The sequence below is a fragment of the Ursus arctos genome, unplaced genomic scaffold (assembly GCF_023065955.2).
Source record: "Ursus arctos isolate Adak ecotype North America unplaced genomic scaffold, UrsArc2.0 scaffold_6, whole genome shotgun sequence".
Lineage (NCBI taxonomy): Eukaryota > Metazoa > Chordata > Mammalia > Carnivora > Ursidae > Ursus > Ursus arctos.
Genome location: NW_026623078.1, coordinates 47,006,741 through 47,026,994, shown reverse-complemented (window position 1 = coordinate 47,026,994; position 20,254 = coordinate 47,006,741). Strand labels below are relative to the sequence as shown.

General features: G+C 35.5%; 1 protein-coding gene across 11 annotated transcripts in view; it reads right to left on the bottom strand.

The window, feature by feature from the left end:
• Positions 1-1,969: 1,969 nt before the first annotated feature.
• DPY19L4 (dpy-19 like 4) overlaps positions 1,970-20,254 on the bottom strand; it is a 58,637-nt gene continuing 40,352 nt past the window's right edge. For 5 of the 11 annotated variants that reach the window (XM_057307862.1, XM_057307864.1, XM_057307865.1 and 2 more), the window contains 4 exons: positions 16,822-16,904; positions 13,690-13,843; positions 7,999-8,157; positions 1,970-6,360 (listed from right to left, as the gene is read on the bottom strand). In XM_057307862.1, coding sequence (XP_057163845.1) covers positions 6,196-6,360; positions 7,999-8,157; positions 13,690-13,843; positions 16,822-16,904 — 561 coding nt within the window. In that variant the 3' untranslated portion in view covers positions 1,970-6,195. Of the gene's footprint in view, positions 6,361-7,998; positions 8,158-13,689; positions 13,844-16,821; positions 16,905-17,512; positions 20,250-20,254 lie in introns of those variants that run through there. The other 6 variants (XM_044382695.3, XM_026495706.4, XM_057307863.1 and 3 more) reach the window with 5 other exon arrangements.

The following is a 20,254-nucleotide window of genomic DNA, read 5'->3' as shown; positions in this document are numbered from 1 at the left end:
ATCTCTAAAAGGAAAAAAGAGAGTTTTATCAGAGCCCAAGTCAGGACAGCTGCCCAGGAAACACTCCTCACAGAGAAAAAAGTGTTCTGGGGGCCCCTGGCTGGCTCAGTCAGTGGCGTGTGCAACTCTTGATCACCCGGGTTGTGGATCGGAGCCCCACGCTGGGTGCAGAAATTACTTAAATTCTTAAAAAAAAAAAAAAAAAAAGTGTTCTTGAAAATGAACAGTTTTCACAGGGTTATACACTTTTTCACATCTTATAAAAGCTCAAAAGATGACAGATTACCATACAAGCAGGAATCACAAGTTTTACTATAAAGGAATGCAGGGACTGGTAACACTGACCATAGGTATGTCAAGGACAAGATGGTTTTCCTTTACGCTACTCACTCACAAAGCAGATGTACAATACATATGTGCTGGGCCACAGACCAAAGTTTATGTACAGTCATGTTGACTTAGAAAGAAATCTAAGAAGGTTTCCCTTGTGTACTAGGCCTTTAAAGAGTTTTTCTCTCATCACAACCAGCCACGCTCTTAAGAGGAGACACTATCTCAGGCATGGTACGCTGGTCATTCTTATCCCAGCTAATTTGTAGGGTGAAGGTTCCGCATCGGGAGAGCCCCGGCAAGACCAGGGAGGGCATCATCTCCACGCCGAAGCCTGCTCCTACTGTAGGAGCGCCATGTAGACACGTAACTCTGCCTCCACTCCCAGCTCCAGAGCTGGGGCTCGGTAATTTTTGCCTACAGAGAAAACCAGGATGTAAAACAGAGAGCTGCACAGCTATCTCCAAAAGAACTGCCTTTATCTGAAACAGAGTATAGGGAAGTTCAAACTTAAGGGCACAACAAAAATTGTGGTGGAAAGCAATTAAGAAGAAGCTGGTAGCTTCGTAAAAGATACAAGCTAAATCATAGCCCACATAGTTTACCAGAGGCAAGCAGGGAGACAGCAAAGAAGAGCCCTCTTGGCATTAGAACAAACCACAATCATTGCCCCCCCCCCCCAAACTATCCCTTCGAAGTAGACAGGATTTAATTGGATCAGGTTGTGCAGCAATTTATGCCCCAGGGGATTGTTGAAAACAACAATCAGTGGACGCTAGTGGAGTTTCACGGCTGAATAAGATCAAGGAAAGAGACAGTAAGGAGCCCTGCTAAAGCCACTGTCACCCCAGGGTGATTACGTACAGGCTCAAGGCAGGGATGTCTGAGGACCCACATCAGAGGTGCCATAATGTGGAGGAAACAGACACCACTAAAACAGTCCAGCCAAAACTAAGGAAATAAACAGCCAACTCTAGTAATAGGCTCCAGGGGACGGGAGGGAGACCAATATCCAGTCACTATAAACAGAGAACATCAAGAGAGATAAAAATGGTACAGGCACGTGCGCGAAAGCATACACACACACAAATGGAAATTCAGAAAGGTTCAAAAGTAGATTTGAACTGACAGAATTAGCAAACTTGAAGATAGATAGAGATTATGCAATTCAAAGAACAAAGAAAAACCTTTAAGCTACCTAAACATCCACCAAATGATGAACGGATAAGCAAAATGTGGTACGTCCATACAATGGAATATTACTTGGCAATAAAAAAGATACATACAACAACATGAATGAACTTTGAAAACGTTATGCTAAATGAAAGAAGCCAGTCACAAAAGACCATATATCATGATTCCATCTATGTGAAATGTCCAAACAGGCAAATACAGACACAGAAAAATATATTAGTAAGAGTTGCCTAAGGATAGAGTGGTTAGGGACGACAGCCAAAAAGTATGGGGTTTCTTTCTGGGGTGATAAAAATGTTCCAAAATTAATCATGGTGATAAACGCACAACTCAGTATACTAAAAACCGTCAAATTGTACTTTAAATGGGTGAATTGATTGGTTTTTAAATTATGTCTCATTAAAGCTACAACAAAAAAGATACATATATATAAATACAAGACAACTTAAAATTCTAAAAAGTTTTATTATAGAAACAAAACAAGGAGTGTAATTAAGCATGAAATAATTTCATTCTTAATAAAAGTACACTTAATGTTACAAAATCTGAAGTAAACTAGTGTATAACCCAACTCTTTTAAAGGATTTGTATTTATTGAAATTAACTTTTATTCTTTTGCAAAGACATAACTTTAGTTCAGGAGGAACACATTTAATCTGTTATACACTGTTACAGATATGATTCAGAAGTCAATGTACATAAAAGCATCTATATTCATTTTTGCTAAATAGCTGTACAAAGCTATTCACTCAAAATATAAAAAAGTTGTTCATGAGATATTTCAAACTAGAAGTTTGGAATGCCATGTTTCTATCTGATACCATTAATCCACTAAATATTGTGGCCAGATGTTCAGTATATCTCTCATAGAACTGCACGTAGAAGTCAGGTAAAATGCTGCAAATTCTAAGGGATATAAGCAAACGATTCAAAGATGACTTTATGTAAATTTGGCAAATCTGGTGCTTAAATGACCCTTTTTATTACAGAAAACAAGTAAGTATAATGTTTAGAAACCTTAGTGGATGGAAAATAGTTGAGTCAAATATATTCTTTGCAATTCTCACATCTAATTTTATTAACTCTAAACATTCAAAAAGTTAATGAGCTATTATTTTAATAAGAAATTGTTCAATTTTACTTGCAACTCTTCAAAATTATAATTTTAATACATATTGAATGGATCTAAAACTATTAGCAAATAGCAACAATAGAGACTATATATTTTAAAAAGTGGACAAATGAAGACAGAATATATTGGGATGTAAATTAGGAAGTAGTTATTTGCTTTACAAAAGATTCTTAAATACACAGAATAATTCATAACACGTGATCTTTAAATATTCATGCATTTAAAATAAATTTACCAAAAAAATTGACTTACATACACCTTTTAGAAACCCCAACAATTTTATAAAGAGAGGCACTACTTTTATCTATCTACTAAAGGCAATAAAATGTTTTAACAGTTCAAAAATAGAAAGGGCCAAAAAACAAGCGATTTTTCAAAAACAAAACAGTTTAGTAAGATGGCTATTCACTGTGTCCTTCGAGAAATTAATAACCTACTTTTTTAAAGCATATTTTCCAGCCCCAACCTGTAACACACTTTGACCTCCATTTCTGCTTCTCCTTGAATCGATCTGGAGTACATGGAAGAGTGCCACAACAGTGAGGCTACTGGCGGTTTGGGTTAATGCCCTGAAAAAACGTGTGGTCTATGTACACAAAAAGTAATGAAGAAAAAAGTTAGTTATGAAGTACAATGCATACTCCGTAGGCTGTAAAACCCTACTAGTCTAACAAAAAGCACCAAGTTACAGGTGCCAAAGTTGGAAAAAAATATAAACCAGCACAGAGTCAATATCATATACCTTATCAATTAAGTTTTATTTGTTGGACTGTTTGGCATTTGGGAAGCTAAATAAATTAATTTAGCAGGCTAGAAATCCCCCTGGTACCATTACCAAAGATTTGCTTATTAATGAATTAAAGTTAATACTGAAAATAGCATAGTGAGGAGTTTTTCTCTGTGCTTAATGATGAGGAAAAAGATACCAAAATCTTATTACAGAAAAGAAAAAAGTCCATAATATTTTTTGAAAAATAAAAAGTAAACAGAAGTTAAGGCACTTATTTCAATGGTTCTGCAACATCAAGGGCAAAGTATGTTTTGTATTTCTTTGAGAAATTCCTTCCATCCTAAAACCATAAACTTTGCTCCTTCCATAGATTTTCATTGTCAAATCCAACAACTGTAAGTTACCCAAATGTAATTACTTAAAGAATTTTTAATAATTTGTTATTCTACAAATAAGCAAGAAAATTAATTAAATGCTCCTCAAAGTTTTCTACTGCTACTGTTTTAACTACAGTTAAAACAGAAGCAAGTAAGCCAATCTCTCATATCCAATATTATTACTTCTATAATAAAGCTATTTATATTTTCCTTTTCAACTGATGCTGACTGAAAAATTTCTCATTTAAAAAATTAAGTTTCTCCAAATCTATTTAATAAGTTGACAGAAGCAAAAGCAATTTACTAATATGTATATGTTGAAAGCCAAAAACAAAAAACACACATCAAAACTAATTCAGCATATATGATCATAATATAAATCAATAAAAATTCAATTAAATATCTCATGCTACATAGGTTATTCTACCTTCCTTTCAAAATATGCAAGCTGACTTTGAAATTGCATTGTTTTACATGCTCTTATCACAAGGACTACCAGGAGACTATTCGCTGTATACTTAGGTAACCACAGTAATTTTTTTTTTTTTAACAATTTTATGTATTTATTTGAGAAAGAGAGAGAGAGAGCACAAGCAGGGGGAGCAGCAGAGGGAGAGGGAAAAGCAGACTCCCTGTTGAGCAGGGAGCCCAACGCAGGGCTCGATCCCAGGACCCTGGGATCACGACCTGAGCTGAAGGCAGACACTTAACTGACTGAGCCACCCAGGTGCCTCCACAGTAATATTTTCATAAGGCTTGCAGCTAAATACTAGTGACTCACTATTAAGATGTATACAGAACCTGAAATGCCCTGCCTTCAACTATGTTAATATAATTATTAAAAATTATATAAAAAGCATGAAATGAGAACCAATAAAACTAGTATACCAGATATATGACATTGCCATCAATTATTCTGAAGCTCCAAAAAAGCAAAATTTCTTAGAGCTAGTCTAAGAATGCAAGTGCTTTTATACTTACAAACAAACAAGCAAACCATATATATATATACATATATGGTATATATGTATATATATATAGTAGAAGATAAAGATAATGAAAAGATGCTCCCTTCTAGTGTAGTAATTTAGAGCACTGAAGTTGAAATTTTTACAGCACTCTAACAAGTAAAAATTCAAAAAATCTGTTCACTAAACATATGTATAAGGTAAAACTAAACATGCATCCTGTCTTATTAAAATGATACATCCATCCCAAATCTCTTTATACAGCCCGACTAATCATTTAAGAATTTCTTTTACAAAATGATTAAAAATATGAAAACACTTAACCTAAAGGAACGTAGCATTTGGTTGTGAAACTATGTTGTGAATTTTATTATAATTGTCATTTTGTTCTTAATGTTGAAAACTGTACCATAGTTTCATAAATCATAGCATTTGTGTTTTATAATAAACATACCTCTATGCAGAAGTATTTTTAATAGCATCTGCCCCATCCCCAGAAATTGTTCATCTTAGTGTTATGTCATTTTAGTCATTAATATCAGAATATTCTTATTCTGATAAAGATTTAATTTTTCACTTACTACTTCAGTAGAAAATATGTGAATAGACTGTATACCCCATTCCATATCTTTTAAAAACCTGAACATTCTTTTAAATATCTGTTTTTAAAAATATTTAGGTAACAAGGGTTACTGTTTTATCATGATTAAATTGGTATTACATTTATGGGTGTAAGTGAAAAAAGTTAACCACTTAATAGTTGTAAAATAATAAAATGCAATATCATAAACCATATTTTACTAAGAAAGTGCACAGTTATATAAGCAGCAGATGATGAGAGCAGTATCATGGAAAATCTGGATATATCTTTATGTATATCCTTCAAAATCACATTCCTTTATACAATTTACAAATTTTAATTTAAATGTCACATATTTTCAGCTAACATTTAAATTAGTTTTTATTGTAATATTTCAATTCTATTATAAACCAAGAAATACTTTCAGAAACTGCCTTGAGGGTAAGAAGAGTTCCTTCTTTCTAGGCTATAATTATATGACATTAAATGACATATTTATTAAATATTATGTTTGAGAAATATACTTTGACGTTGAACATATTCAAATTCAAGACCTATGTTATGACAGAATGAAGATTTATGAGGACAATTTTATAACAGTTGAGAAGATAATGAGAAGACAGTCTTTAAAGACCATGTAATGATAGGAAAACACCTGACCAGAATATTACAGAGCGGCAGATTTGACATTTTACCAAAGGACAGTAATGCTTGATGTTCTATTCCCTGCAGATCTCTGAATCCAGTTAACAGCAAGAGGGAAAAGCAGCAGCAACATTTCAAATGTCCATACTCCGATTTCTAGAAGACACCATGTAGGTAAGAAGAAAATCACATTTTACTTCAAGTGACATAAGTCTTTGAAATGAACGCCCTGCTGTCTTTCAAGACTGAAAGGATATCACAGTGTTGATTTTATATACAAAGTACGATCTGTTCCAGTATACTCTAGTGAAATAATTCACATATGGAGAATAGTTAATTTTGACCTCATGACAAAACCGCCCGTATTTTGAGTAGGTTAACTTGTCACCTTCTTCACAAACCACCTATCAAAAGATATGAAACACAGTATTAAAAAGGCTATTAAGTTTATAGGAGAAATACAATCAATGTACAAATGACTGTATTTATATAAAAAATACATCACTGCTACACATGGACTATCTCACATTGTTTAGCAAATCTAGAGCCTTCCTTATAAGAGAGTCACCATCTCCATTAAACTCTTCAGCTTCCCCTTGAGATTGAGACCAGTATAAAGTGTTTCTGATATTCAAAAAAGATTTTCAAATCCTCAAATACAGAAGACTGTCTCCCTAGTTCAGTATCATTCCTCTGACTTATTATGGAGCTTACTAAGAATGAGAAATGGACGTATTCTTAATATATATTCCAAGTCTTCTCCTTATGTAGAAATGACTCACAATTATCTAGTAAGCAAGTCTTTGAGACTTATCCGGTGCAAACATTTACATTCTCACCTTAATGATGTTCACTAAGATAGCTTAACTAGCTTGAAGGGTTTTCTATACTAAAACATTAAACATTCTTCTAAAACTTAGGAAAGATGTCAGAGAACCAACTTTTAGAGTAAAAGGATGGAGTAGCTTTAAGTCCACACCTGGTTATTACATGAAAGAAGAAATAATTTGATCTTTAAAATGGAGCAGAAAGATAGCCAAGATCAGAATTAAAAGGCTCCAGAGAGCAGGTAGAAACACAGCAGTAATTACAGAATACCTGATGTTAATAAAATTCCATTCTGTCACCAATTAAGCCAAAGATCACAGATATCAAGTACCAAGAGAGAAAATTCAAAATACACACAGCAGAACACAGAATATGTTTATATTACAGGATTAAGGGGTCATGAAGAAAGACAAAGGTGGAAATCATAAAAACTAATTTCTCACCTGCAAGCTGGTCTGTGACAATAAGAGAAAGAGCTTATTATTTAGGAAGAGACAGAAAAAATCTTGGCTGCAACCTGAACAGAACATGCGTGTCAACTCAGAATGGCTGAACTGAAATTCTTCTAAGGTCCTCCAACTCCAACTCTCCCAGGAGTAAAGGCACCCATTCCAGACAACACTAATTACCAGATACACAAACTTCCCTTTCTTTTAGTTGTCAGATATATAATGTACACATTGTAGGCTGAGAAGTAAAAAAGCTTGGTAAAACAGCCAAAATCAATGAAAAATTAAAATACAGCCACATCCTAAAAACCAGAGTAGCTCTGAATACACTAATTTTTGTGGTTGTCAGGGACTGTGATAATTTAGTAAGCAATTTTTCTAGCTATGAATCAAATTATCAGAAAATTCTCAACATAATAATGTAACATTGTAACCAGTTGCTCTTTAAATTATTATAATAAGGTACAATAAAATCATCATTCAAATCAAATTATGCCATCTTTTGTACATAAATGTGGAACACGAACAAGTACAGGCAATGAAAAAGGAACCCAGGTATTGGTAAAATTATTTTTTTTCTGCAAAAATGCCCAAATTTTCTTTTGTACATTGAAAAAATACCTCAAACTACTTTTAATGCACTCCCCCACTGGTTATAACTTTTAATTATATTCTTAGTTAAGTTCTAGAAATAAAGTTTGATGAGTAAAAGTTTTAAAAACTCATTTTTCTCAAAAAGATTTAACTTCTCAACTGGTTACTTACGTGGCCATTTGCAATGTCTAATAAATCTTTAACCCTACAGCCTCTCATGGTTCCCACCTCATTGCAGATAGCATCCTCTACAATTAGGTAATTAGCTTTGTAGGATGTCAGTATTTTATAAATATCCTCAGCAGATCGCTTTGAATAGATTTGATAGATCTGAAAGAATATAATTAAAACAGTAATTTAAAAACATTTAAAACTTGTTATTTGAAACTATACACTGAGCATTTACTATGATTTAGTATTAAGCACTATCTATGGAAAATAAAGATATTCACTAAGACTGGATTCCTGCCCTCAAGAAGCTTATATCCAGTCTACGGCCATACCACCCTGAACGCGCCCGATCTCGTCTGATCTCGGAAGCTAAGCAGGGTCAGGCCTGGTTAGTACTTGGATGGAAGAAGCTTACATTCATAATTCATTCATTGTCCACTGTATATCTTCTTTGGAGAAACATCCATTCAAGTCCTCTGGCCATCTTCCCCCCAGATATATTAAGGTATAATTGACAAACAACATTTTGCAAGTTTAAGGTGTACAATGTATTGATTTGACACACCTAAATGTTGCAAAATGATTACCACCATAATATTAGCTGGTACCTCCATTGTGTCACATAATTATCATTTCTTTTTTTTTTTTTTTGATGAGATTTTTTTTTTTTTTAAAGATTTTATTTATTTATTCGACAGAGATAGAGACAGCCAGCGAGAGAGGGAACACAAGCAGGGGGAGTGGGAGAGGAAGAAGCAGGCTCACAGCAGAAGAGCCTGATGTGGGGCTCGATCCCATAACGCCGGGATCACGCCCTGAGCCGAAGGCAGATGCTTAACCGCTGTGCCACCCAGGCGCCCCTGAGAACATTTAAGATTTACTCTCTTAGCAACTTTCAGGTACGTAATACAGTATTGTTAACTATCATCACCATATTGTACATTAGATCCCCAGAACTTATTTATCTGATAACTGGAAGTTTGTACACTTAGACCAATATCTCCCCATTCCCCTACCCTCCAGCCCCTGGTAACCATGACTCTACTATTTCTATGTTTCTATGTTTTTGGCTGTTTCTATGAGTTTGGCTTTTTCAGATTCCATATATAAGGGATATCATACAGTTATTTGTCTTTATCTGACTTCTTTCACTAAGCATAATGCCTTCGAGATTCATCCGCATTGCTGCAAATGGGTTTGCTCACTCCCTAATTGGCTTTTCTTTTTATTATTGAGTTATAATAGTTCCTACAATTTTTATTAACATGTACAGAGTATTTTATATTCATTTATATATGAGAGAAAATCAGCAAGGTTAAACATAATTTGACCACTGTCACAAAATACTGAATGAGCAAGAATACTTAAAACTCATGTCTTGGGGTGTGTGGGTGGCTCAGTCGTTTAAGCATCTGCCTTCGGCTTAGGTCAAGATACCAGGGTCCTGGGATTGAGCCCTGCAACATGCTCCCTGCTCAGCAGAGAGCCTGCTTCTCCCTCTCCCTCTGCTGCTCCCCCTGCTTGTGCTCTCTCTTTTTCTCTGTCAAATAAATAAATAAAATCTTTAAATAGATAAGATAAGATAAAATAAAATAAAATAAAATAAAATAAAATAAAATAAAATAAAATAAAATAAAACTCATGTCTTGATTCCATGGTGTTTTTCATTACAATTCTGCTGACCTTATTAGATAGTAAGTTCTGGATCTTATTAAATAATAAGGTTTTTCAGTTTTTCTGAAATGCTAACATTGGACAAGCTCTTGCTACCCTTCAGAAAATAATAAAATCACAAATGTTAAGCCCAAAGTACCACATACCATATGTCCTAAGAATACTGAGATTTGAAATCTAGATTGGACAACATCCCCACCTCTTTGATACTCAGCAGCCTCCCACTGCATGTTATGGTTGCTATCTATCCAGCACCTTGAGGTCCAATGTTCACTAATATGAGAGAGATACTCACCTGAATATTCTGTGCTACACAGAATGCTAATAAACCAAGAGGAAGTGTCTCCCTCATTTTATTTATTTATTTATTTTTTATTAATAATGATTTTTTATTATATTATGTTAGTTCATTTTATTTTTAAATACATTTCAATGGAAATAGTTTTGTCCAGCCTATATCTATTTATTGTTTTTCACATATATTTTTATTTATTTTTAAATTTTGAGAAACTTTAACATACTCACGGGGCATTAAAAAAACCACCTCTTTGCAATGGCAATAACATTACTAATAGATAGGGTTTCTTAATCTTAGCACTACTGACATTTTGGGCTACATAATTCTTTGCTGGGACAGAGAAAGACTGTTCAGTATATTGTTGGGATGTCCAGCAGTATTCCTGGTCCCTACCCACTAACCGCCTGGGGAATTTCTCCTATAGTTGTGACAATCAAAATGTCTCCAGACATTGCATAATAGTCCCAGGTTTGAGAATCACTGGCCTAGGAGATTATACAAAGATTAGTCACATATCATGAATTATAGATAGTATCTAATTCAAATTATATGGTCTCATTTATAGAGTTCAATCTGAATTTTAGTGTAACAACAAATTTATTCAGCACTTGCTATGTACTAGACACCACAGAAAAAGATAACGTTTTGAAAAAAAAAACATGGTTCCTATTCTCATAGTCCAGTCACATAAAACATAAAACTCTAAAATGTTTAAATTTAATTAGAACCTAATTAAAAGTTTAACCTAATTATAAATGATTCTGAAATTCTATATTAGGAAAAGACTAATCATAAGACAACAAAGAAATCCACAAAACATAAAGTTCAGGGATATGCTATATACATTCTGTCTTGGCGACTCTACCCTTTCAAAGTACAGCAAATAGTAGTCAAAGGCAGCTGTTGTCTCTCAGGTAAATCACTGCCAGGCAGGCATCTCTTCATCTCTGACCTCTCCCTGCTTCAATCTGTTTTCTGCTCTGACCATAATTAACTCTCTAAAACAGATCTAAGCATTCCATTCCCAGGCTTATTAAAGGTCTTTGATAACTCCCAAATGCCTCCAAGGGTTAGTCTAAATTCCTCAGCATGACAGTCCATGTCCTTTAGAATTTGGTGTCATTTTATTTTCTAGTTTCATGGCTATACAAATTTCATAGCTCATGTTACTTTTTCAGCCTGGAATCATATGCATTCTTTTTCCAAACAAGTTTCTACTAGTCCTTCAAAGCCCAGATCAATGGAATGCCCTTTATGAAGATTTGGGATTTTTGTATGCAGACCTGATTGTTTCTGCTTGTGAGCTCCTCTTTGTACTTTCCATGTTTCTATGTATGTGTGTGTGTGTGTGTGTGTGTGTGTGTACGCACACATACAATTTAATTAGTAATTAAGAACATAATAATAACTTATATTTAAGGTTTACTATGTTTCAAGCATTGTGCATTATCTCTAATTCTCACAACTAGGAGGTAAGAACTTCTGAGATTCAGATTCAGAAACTTCGCAAAATTAAAGAAATCGTAGACGACACAGATAAAAGGAAAGATATTCTATTCTCATGGATTAGAAGAATTAATATTGTTAAAATGTCCATACTACCTAAAGCAATCTACAGATTCAATGCAATCCCTATCAAAATTCCAATGGCATTTTTCACAGAAATAGAGCTAACAATCCTATGCACAGAAGACCCTGAATAATCAGAGCAATCTTGAGAAAGAACAAAGCTGGGGGAATTATGCTCTCTAATTGCAAACCATATTACAAAGCTACAGTAACCCAAACAGTATGGTATTGGGATACACAGACACACAGATCAATGGAACAAAATAGCCCAGAAATAAAACCCACAGATATATGGCCAATTAATTTACAACAAAGGAGTCAAAAAAATACAATTGGAAAAGGACAATCTCTTCAATAAACAATGCAGGGAAAACTGCAAAGCCACATGCAAAAAGAATGAAACTGATACACTATCATACACAATACACAAAAATTATTAACTCAAATGGATTAAAGACTTGAATGTAAGACCTGAAACCATAACAAGCAAACAGTGGTAAGCTCTTTTTTTTTTTTTTTTTAAGATTTATTTATTTGAGAGAGAAAGAGAGAGCATAGGGAGGGGCAGAAGTAGAGGGAGAGAGAGAATCCTCAAGGAGATCCCCCACTGAGCACAGAGCCCAATGCAGGGCTTGATCCCAGGACTCTGAGATCATGAATGAGTGAACAGATAAAGAAAATGTGGTATATATGTGTGTGTGTATTTATAAATAGGAAATTATGCAGCCACAAAAAAGAATAAAATCTTGCCATTTACAACAGTGTGGATGGACCTTGAGGATATTATGCTAAGTGAAATAATTCAGACAGAGAAAGACAAATACTGTATGATCTCATTTATATGTGGAATCTAAAAAACAAAACCAAAAAACCCCAAGCCTACAGATACAGAGAACAGATTGGTGGCTGCAGAGGTAAGGGGTGGGAGGTGGGTAAAATGGGTAAAGGGAGTCAAAGGGTACAAATGTCCAGTTACAAAATAAATGTAGAACATAGCGACTACAGTTAATAACACTGCACTGCACATTTAAAAGTTGCCAAGAGTATATCTTAAAAGTTCTCATTACAAGAAAAAAAATTTTATAGCTACGTATGGTGATGGATGTTAACTAGACTTATTGTGGTAACCATTCTGTAGTATATATAAATACCAAATCATTACATTGTACACATAAAGCTAAAATAATGTTACATGTCAATTATACCTCCATTTAAAAAAAAAGCCATTGTGGAAATGCAAAAACTAAATAAATAAAATAAGAGGGGCCTGGCTGGCTCAGTCAGTACAGCATGTGACTCTTCATCTTGGGCTGTAAATCAGAGCCCCATGTTGGTGTACAGATTAGAAGTGTCGGATCACTATACTGTACACCTGAAACTAATGTTACACCGTATGTTAATTAACTGGAATTTAAATAAAAAAGTTTTTTTAAATCTTAAAAAAAAAAAAGAAAGAAAGAAACTTGTTCAAAGTCACAGAGCTAGTACATGGCAGAAGTAGCATCTGAGTCCAGGTATTCTAATTCCAGAGTCTGCATTCTTAGAGTCTAAATTTTATATTGCTTTACTACTCCTTAGCTTAGAGCATGATTAAAAACCATATGAAATTCTCTCCAACTGAAAAACAGAGTATTTGGAATTCAGGTTCAGTTAGTCACTGCTTTCAGATATGAAGTTACCATTTATATCCAGACTAAACGTTCACAATAATATATTCTCTAAACAGTAAGTAATTAGATCATTCTAATGTTATACTAAGTTATTAGTAACAGCCATACTGAAAAATAAACCACAGTGAGATAGAATTTGAGCTTGGAAATACAAAATGTATCAAGATAGTAACTGACAGCCTTCCTTCCTTCAATAATCTGATTGAGAACAATGACATTTTCCAAATAGGACACATCAGTTCCCTTGAAACTTTGTGGAAAATTAAACGTTTCTCCTAAAAACATCAATACTATTCAAAAAAGAAAGAATTCAGTATTTTAATTTTGGCTCTCCTCTCGCTTAAACATACTACACAGCTTTTTAAAAACTAAAGTTAATTAACTCTTTCTAAAACTGTTTGGATTTCCTAGCTAACGAGGAACATATACAACATTATAGAGCTACCCTAAAATAAAGAGCAGTGTTAAAAAGATCCAAACCTGTAATCTAAAATGCCTTACGTTTTCATTTCTCTTGAGAAGATCATCATCATTGTAAAGAGGCAAGCTGGTCACCATCCATCCAGTGCATAATTTAATCGCGCCCATTAACTGTGGACTCCCCGCAAACACAGCTGCGACTGGAGCTTGCCTTCTGTAAAGAGGCACACAGATTTACACACTGAGAAGGTACGTATATTATTTAGATCACTGATTTATACTAACTCTGAAATAGCAGGCAACTCAACAAAGTATTGTGTACTTGGGTTTCAGTGTCAGCTTTCACCTCATTTACAAATTCATTCAAAAAAACTGAGCACTTACTATGTGCCAGGAACTATTCTAAATGCTGAAAATACAGAAATTTTTTGAAAGCAGGGGTGGAGACAAGGTCCCTGCTTTTGAGAGAGACTGGAGGGGGGACAATAAACATATAGGCCAGGTGGTAATAATACTATTAAAAAATGATGCAGGGTATGTGTAATGACAGGAATTTACTACCTTATATAGTGTGGTCAATTCAATGGTGGTAATGTGAATTCTCAAATGTATCCTTCTGCAAATATTAACCACCACAACCCAACTTCTTCCCATTCCATCCATCCTCCTGCTTCTTCCCTACCTCTACCATGTACCTGTCTTCAGATAACACATGTATTTCTTCTCCACTATGAACCATGATCCAAAGTCCCAGACAGATGCCACTTATAAAACTAGGAAACCTAAAAGCAGATCCTGAAGGATTGCTCCAATGTCTTTACTTATTTAATCACTTCTTGGATTCAACATTCACCTACAACAAGCTAGGGGCAATGCCCAGCTCCAGAAATAAAAGGTGGCACACAGCCACTGTCCTCAGGGTACATCCAGTAATGGGGAAACAAACATGAAACAGGATAATTACACCACAGTAATATATATGTCCGATTGCCTGATGCACAATGATGAATGATCAGGCCCCTGTGCTGATTTTGAAAATATTGTGATAAGTCACACACCCAGACTGAATTTCCTCTTTTGTTAATAATAACGCAAAGCTATATAGTAAGTGTTCCACAATGGTAAATACAATTCACAAAAAATATTAATGGGCAATAGTTAAGGATGATCAAAAGAAAACAATTTTTAGATATACTAAGGGTGTATTTACAGTAACAAGACCTTATAATAAGACCAATTCTCGTTTTTATAAACCTATTCCTCATTCTAGAAACGTTTTTGTCTCCCCCCCATATTTTCCTATTTTTGATAGTGTTTCATTCCTTTTTCATGTTTTAGTTTCTTCTTCTATGTCTTAAATAATTTTCAATGTAGTTATTTCATAGTGTCTATCCACAGGGTAGACTAGCTGCAAACCAGCTACAATGATTCTTCTCCTATACCTATGCTCTTGGAGCAAAAGTTGGTCTTGGTCATGTGACCTCCTTTGCCCAAAAGAACAACATCAAGTGAGCAGAGACTTTAAAAATGCTTGACATTGACATCTGTGCTCTCTTGCTGCTCTTGGGAACTCTACAACCACTACCTCGTGAATGAGCCCAGGCTACCTGGCTGTATGATGAGAGGCCCATGGCCAAGTCAATTCCATCCCCTCAGCTGATACCTTTAGACATGTGAGAGGCCATGCAGACTACCCAGTCCCAGATCAGCTGGTCCAGACCAGAAGAATCCTCCCCACTGCCCGGACTCACCTGACTGTCAAAGTAGTACACAATAACAAATGTTTATCATCTGTAGCCACTAAACTTTGTGGTAGTCCATTATGCATCAAAAACTGACATAAACAAATTTTATTACCAGAAATTGCTAGAGGTCTAGGGCATCTTGCTGGTGCAGTCAGAAGAGCACGCAACTGTTGATCTCAGGGTCTCAGTGGGTGTAGAGATTACTCAAGTAAACAAATAAACTAAAAAAAACTGCTAGAGGGGCGCCTGGGTGGCTCAATCGTTAAGCAGCTGCCTTTGGCTCAGGGCGTGATCCCAGGGTCCTGGGATCGAGCCCCGCATCGGGCTCCCTGCTCTGCTGGGAGCCTGCTTCTTCCCCTCCCACTTCCCCTGCTTGTGTTCCCTCTCTTGCTCTCTATCAAGTAAATAAATAAATAAAATCTTAAAAAAAAAAAAAAAAGTGCTAGAGGTCTGATTCTGCTGTTTATCTCAAACGACAGCTGATTCTTACTGTGTTGGACTGTTCCCTCATGTGTTTTGTAATTTTAGAGTAAAACCTGTGTAGCCTGGGTTGAGAACGCATCAGTTACTCCAAACCACCCCAGGACCACTTTTTATGATAATTTCTTGACTGGGGGTTTCCTGGATTAAACAAGTGTAATTTCAAACTGCAAACCCATGTGAATTCAGACCCACTGCCACAAATTCAGAGGAGAGACGTTTTTTGACCAAAAGCTGAAGCCAAGGAAGACATGTTTTCTTACCATCTTCTTTTAGCACTCCTATGGGTAATTTGTTAGTCTATCCTTTCACTGATACTGTAGCCCTCTGAGGGTCCCTTAGTTATAGGCATGTATTGGGACAGGGAAAAAGGAGTCTCAATTATAATTCCTTGTATCCATTGGCCCAAGACCACATCTTTTGTCCTGTGTGGGCATTAAAATATGCATGGGTATTAAAATTAAAATTTTAAATTCTGGTAAACTTGGTTACCAAGACTAGCAATCTATCATTCATCCACCTCCAACCCAGGGGAAAAGTCATCTTGACTATTTAAAGGAGTATTTGTTCATTTATATTTCACATTTCTAGGTGTTTGATAGCAAGAGTCTCAAATTTCAAACTTCTCAATGCTATATTTTCTTCCTTTTTAAAGTTTTTTATTTATTTAAGTAATCTCTATGCCCAACATGGGGCTTGTACTCACGACCTAGAGATCAAGATTTGCATGCTCTTCTGAGTCAGCCAGGTGCCCCTCAATGCTATATTTTCAATGGAGAGTTCAATTAGAAAATTCGCATTGTACATCAATCAAAAACTAAATATCCCTAAAAGCACGGACGTAAAATTCTGAGTTTTATGAGAATTTGGAAAAGCATTAATTTATTATTTCCCCTGAATCAATTAGATAGCATGCAACAATTAATTAACAGTTTAACAACAGTCTTAAAAGCAGTTCAATTCTTACTTTATCCAGGTCATAAGTTCCACTGTATCTGGGTCATAAAATTCCTGTAGTTCCATTAATTCTGTCATTAATCTTGGAAAAAACTAAAATGCAAAACAAAATTTCCAAAATGTGTAAGTATCCACAAAGTTTAAAACTGTTACAGAGTATTTCAAAAGACTAAGAGACTAACATAAGACAAACAATATTGAAACATTGCTCTCATGGGAAAAATGTCATGGATCTTTTTACTTTCTTTCAGTGCTGCTCATCCTCCTCAGTACAAATAATCTATTTTAGGGGCACCTGGGTGGCTCAGTTAAGTATCTGCCTTGGCTCAGGTCATGATCTCAGGGTCCTGGGATCAAGCCCCACATTGGGCTCCCTGCTTAGTGAGGACTCTGCTTCTCTCCCTCCCTCTCCTCTGCCCTGCCCCCCACTCATGCTCATTTGCTCTCTCTCAAATAAATTCTTAAAAATAATCTATTTTATGTTTAATTTACTGCTTAGACTCAATAAATAGTTTTATCATTACCAATCATCAGTTGTATCTTTCATGCACACAGAATTAATTAATTTCCAAACAATTCACAGGTTTATTGGCAATTAGCTTCATGTTACATTACAATAAACTAAAGGATTTATAATATTTTTTAAATATTTACATTTTGGAGTTGCCAAAATACTTTTTAAAAAAAATTCCAGTGTAGTTAACATACTGTGTTGTATTCATTTCAGGTGTACAATATAGTGATTCAACAACTCCATATATTACTCAGTGCTCATCGAGATAAGTGTGTTCTTAATCCCCTACACCTATTTCAACCATTCCTCCACCCACCTCCTCTCGGGTAACTATTTTTTGTTCTCTATAGTTAAGAGTCTGGGTTTTTTTGGTTTGGTTGGTTTTTTTTTGGGGGGGGGGGTTCTCTCTCTTTTCTTTTTCCTTTGTTTTTTTCTAAATTCCACATACGAATGAAATCATATGGTATTTGTCTTTCTCTGACAAACTTATTTCACTTAGCATTACACTCTCTAGATCCACCCATGTTGTGGAAAATGGCATGATTCCATTCTTTTTTATGGCTAAATAATATTCCACTGTGTGTGTATGTATATACAGAAATACGGATGTATTTTATCCATTCATCTACTGATGGACACTTGGGCTGTTTCCATAATTTGGCTATTGTAAACAATGCTTTAATAAACATAGGAGTGCATGTATCCCTTTTAATTAGTGTTTTTGTATTCTTTGGGTAAATACCCAGTAGGTATTGCTGGATCATAAGGTAGTTCCATTTTTAATTTTTTGAGAGACCTCCATACTGTCTTCCACAGTGTCTGCACCAGTTTGCATTTCTTTCTTTTTTTTTTTTTTAAGATTTTATTTATTTATTTGACAGAGAGAGACAAAGAGCACAAGCAGGGGGAACAGCAGGCAGAGGGAGAGGGAGAAGCAGGCTCCCCACCGAGCAGGGAGCCCAATGCAGGACTCAATCCCAGGACCCTGGGATCATGACCTGAGCCGAAGGCAGATGCTCAACTAACTGAGCCACCTGGGCGCCCCATCAGTTTGCATTTCTACCAACAGTGCACAAGGGATTCTATTTCTCCACATCCTTGCCAACACATGTTGTTTCTTGTGCTTTTGAGTTTAGCTCTTCTGACAGGTGTGAGATGATATGTCATTATGGTTTTGATTTGCATTTCCCTGATGATGAGTGATGTTGAGCATCTTTTCATGTGTCTGTTGGCCATCTGTACGCCTTCTTTGGAGAATTATGTCCTCTGCCTATTTTTAGTTTTTAAAGATTTATTTTTTTAGAGAGTGAGTGAGTGAGAGAGCACAGCAGAGGAGGGGCAGAGGGAGAGAGAGAATCTCAAGCCGACTCCCTGCTGAGCTTGGAGCCCAAAACAGACTCAATCCCAGGACCCCAAAATCATGACCTGAGCTGAAATCAAGAGTCAGAGGCTTAACTGACTGACCCCAGTTCTTTATATATTTTGGATACTAACCCCTTATCAGATATATCATTTGCAAACATCTTCTCCCATTCAGTAGGCTTTTTGTTTTGTTGACTTTCTTTTGCTGTTCAGAGCTTTTTATTTTGATGTAGTCCCAATAGTTTATTTTTGCTTTTGTTTCCCTTGTCTCAGGAGACCTATCTAGAAAGATGTTGCTATAGCCGATGTCAGAGAAATTACTGCCTGTGTTCTCTTCTAGGATTTTTATGATTTCAGGTCTCACATTTAGGCCCTTAATCCATTTTGTGTTTATTTTGTGTATAGTGTAAGAAAGTGCTCCACATTCATTCTTTCAGCTGTCCAGTTTTCCCAACATCATTTGTCGAAGAGACTTTTTCCCATTGCATATTCTTACCTCCTCTGTTGAAGATTGACCATATAACTTATAATTGTGGATTTATTTTTGGACTTTCTATTCTGTTCCATTGATCTGTCTATTTTTGTGCCAGTGCCATACTGTTTTGATTACTACAGCTTTGTAATACAACTTGAAGTCTGGAATTGTAAGAGGTCCAGTTTTGTTTTTCAAGATTGTTTTGGCTATTTAGGGTCTTTTGCAGTTCCATACAAACTTTAGGATCGTTGGTTCTAATTCTGTTGGTATTTTGGAAAAACGCTGTTGGTATTTTGATAGAGATTGCATTAAAGGTGTAGATTGTTTTGGGTAGTATAAAATTTTAACAATATTTGTTCTTCCAATCCATGAGCATGGAATGTCTTTCCATTTCTTTGCGTCATCTTTAATTTCTTTCATCACTGTTTTATAGTTTTCAGAGTACAGGTCTTTCACCTCTTTGATTGGGTTTATTCCTAGGTATATTATTATTTTTGATGTAATTGTACATGGGATGGTTTTCTTAATTTCTCTTTCTGATCCTTCATTCATTATTGTTTAGAAATGCAATGGATTTCTGTATAGGAATTTGGTATTCTGTGATCTTACTGAATTCATTTATCAGTTCTAGTAGTTTTTTGTTTAAGATTTTATTTATTTATTAGAGAGAGAGAGAGACAACGAGCATGCAGTGGGAGGTGAAGGGGTGGGGGGAAGGAAAGCAGACTCCCTGCTGAGCATGGAGCCATACACGGGGCTCAATCCCAGGACCCTGGGATTATGACCTGAGTGGAAGGCAGACGCTTAACTGACTGAGTCACCCAGGTGCCCTGGTTCTAGTAGTTTTTTGGTGGAGTTTTTGGGGTTTTCTATATATTGTATCATGTCATCTACAAACAGTGAAAATTTTACTTCTTCCTTACCAATTTGGATGCTTTTTATTCCTTTCTCTGGTCTGACTGCTATGGCTAGGGCTTCCAACTTCCAGGACTATGTTGAATAAAAGTGGAGAGAGTGGACATCCTTGTCTTGTTTCTGATCTTAGAGGAAAACCTCTCAGTTTTTCCACCATTGAGTATGATGTTAGCTGTG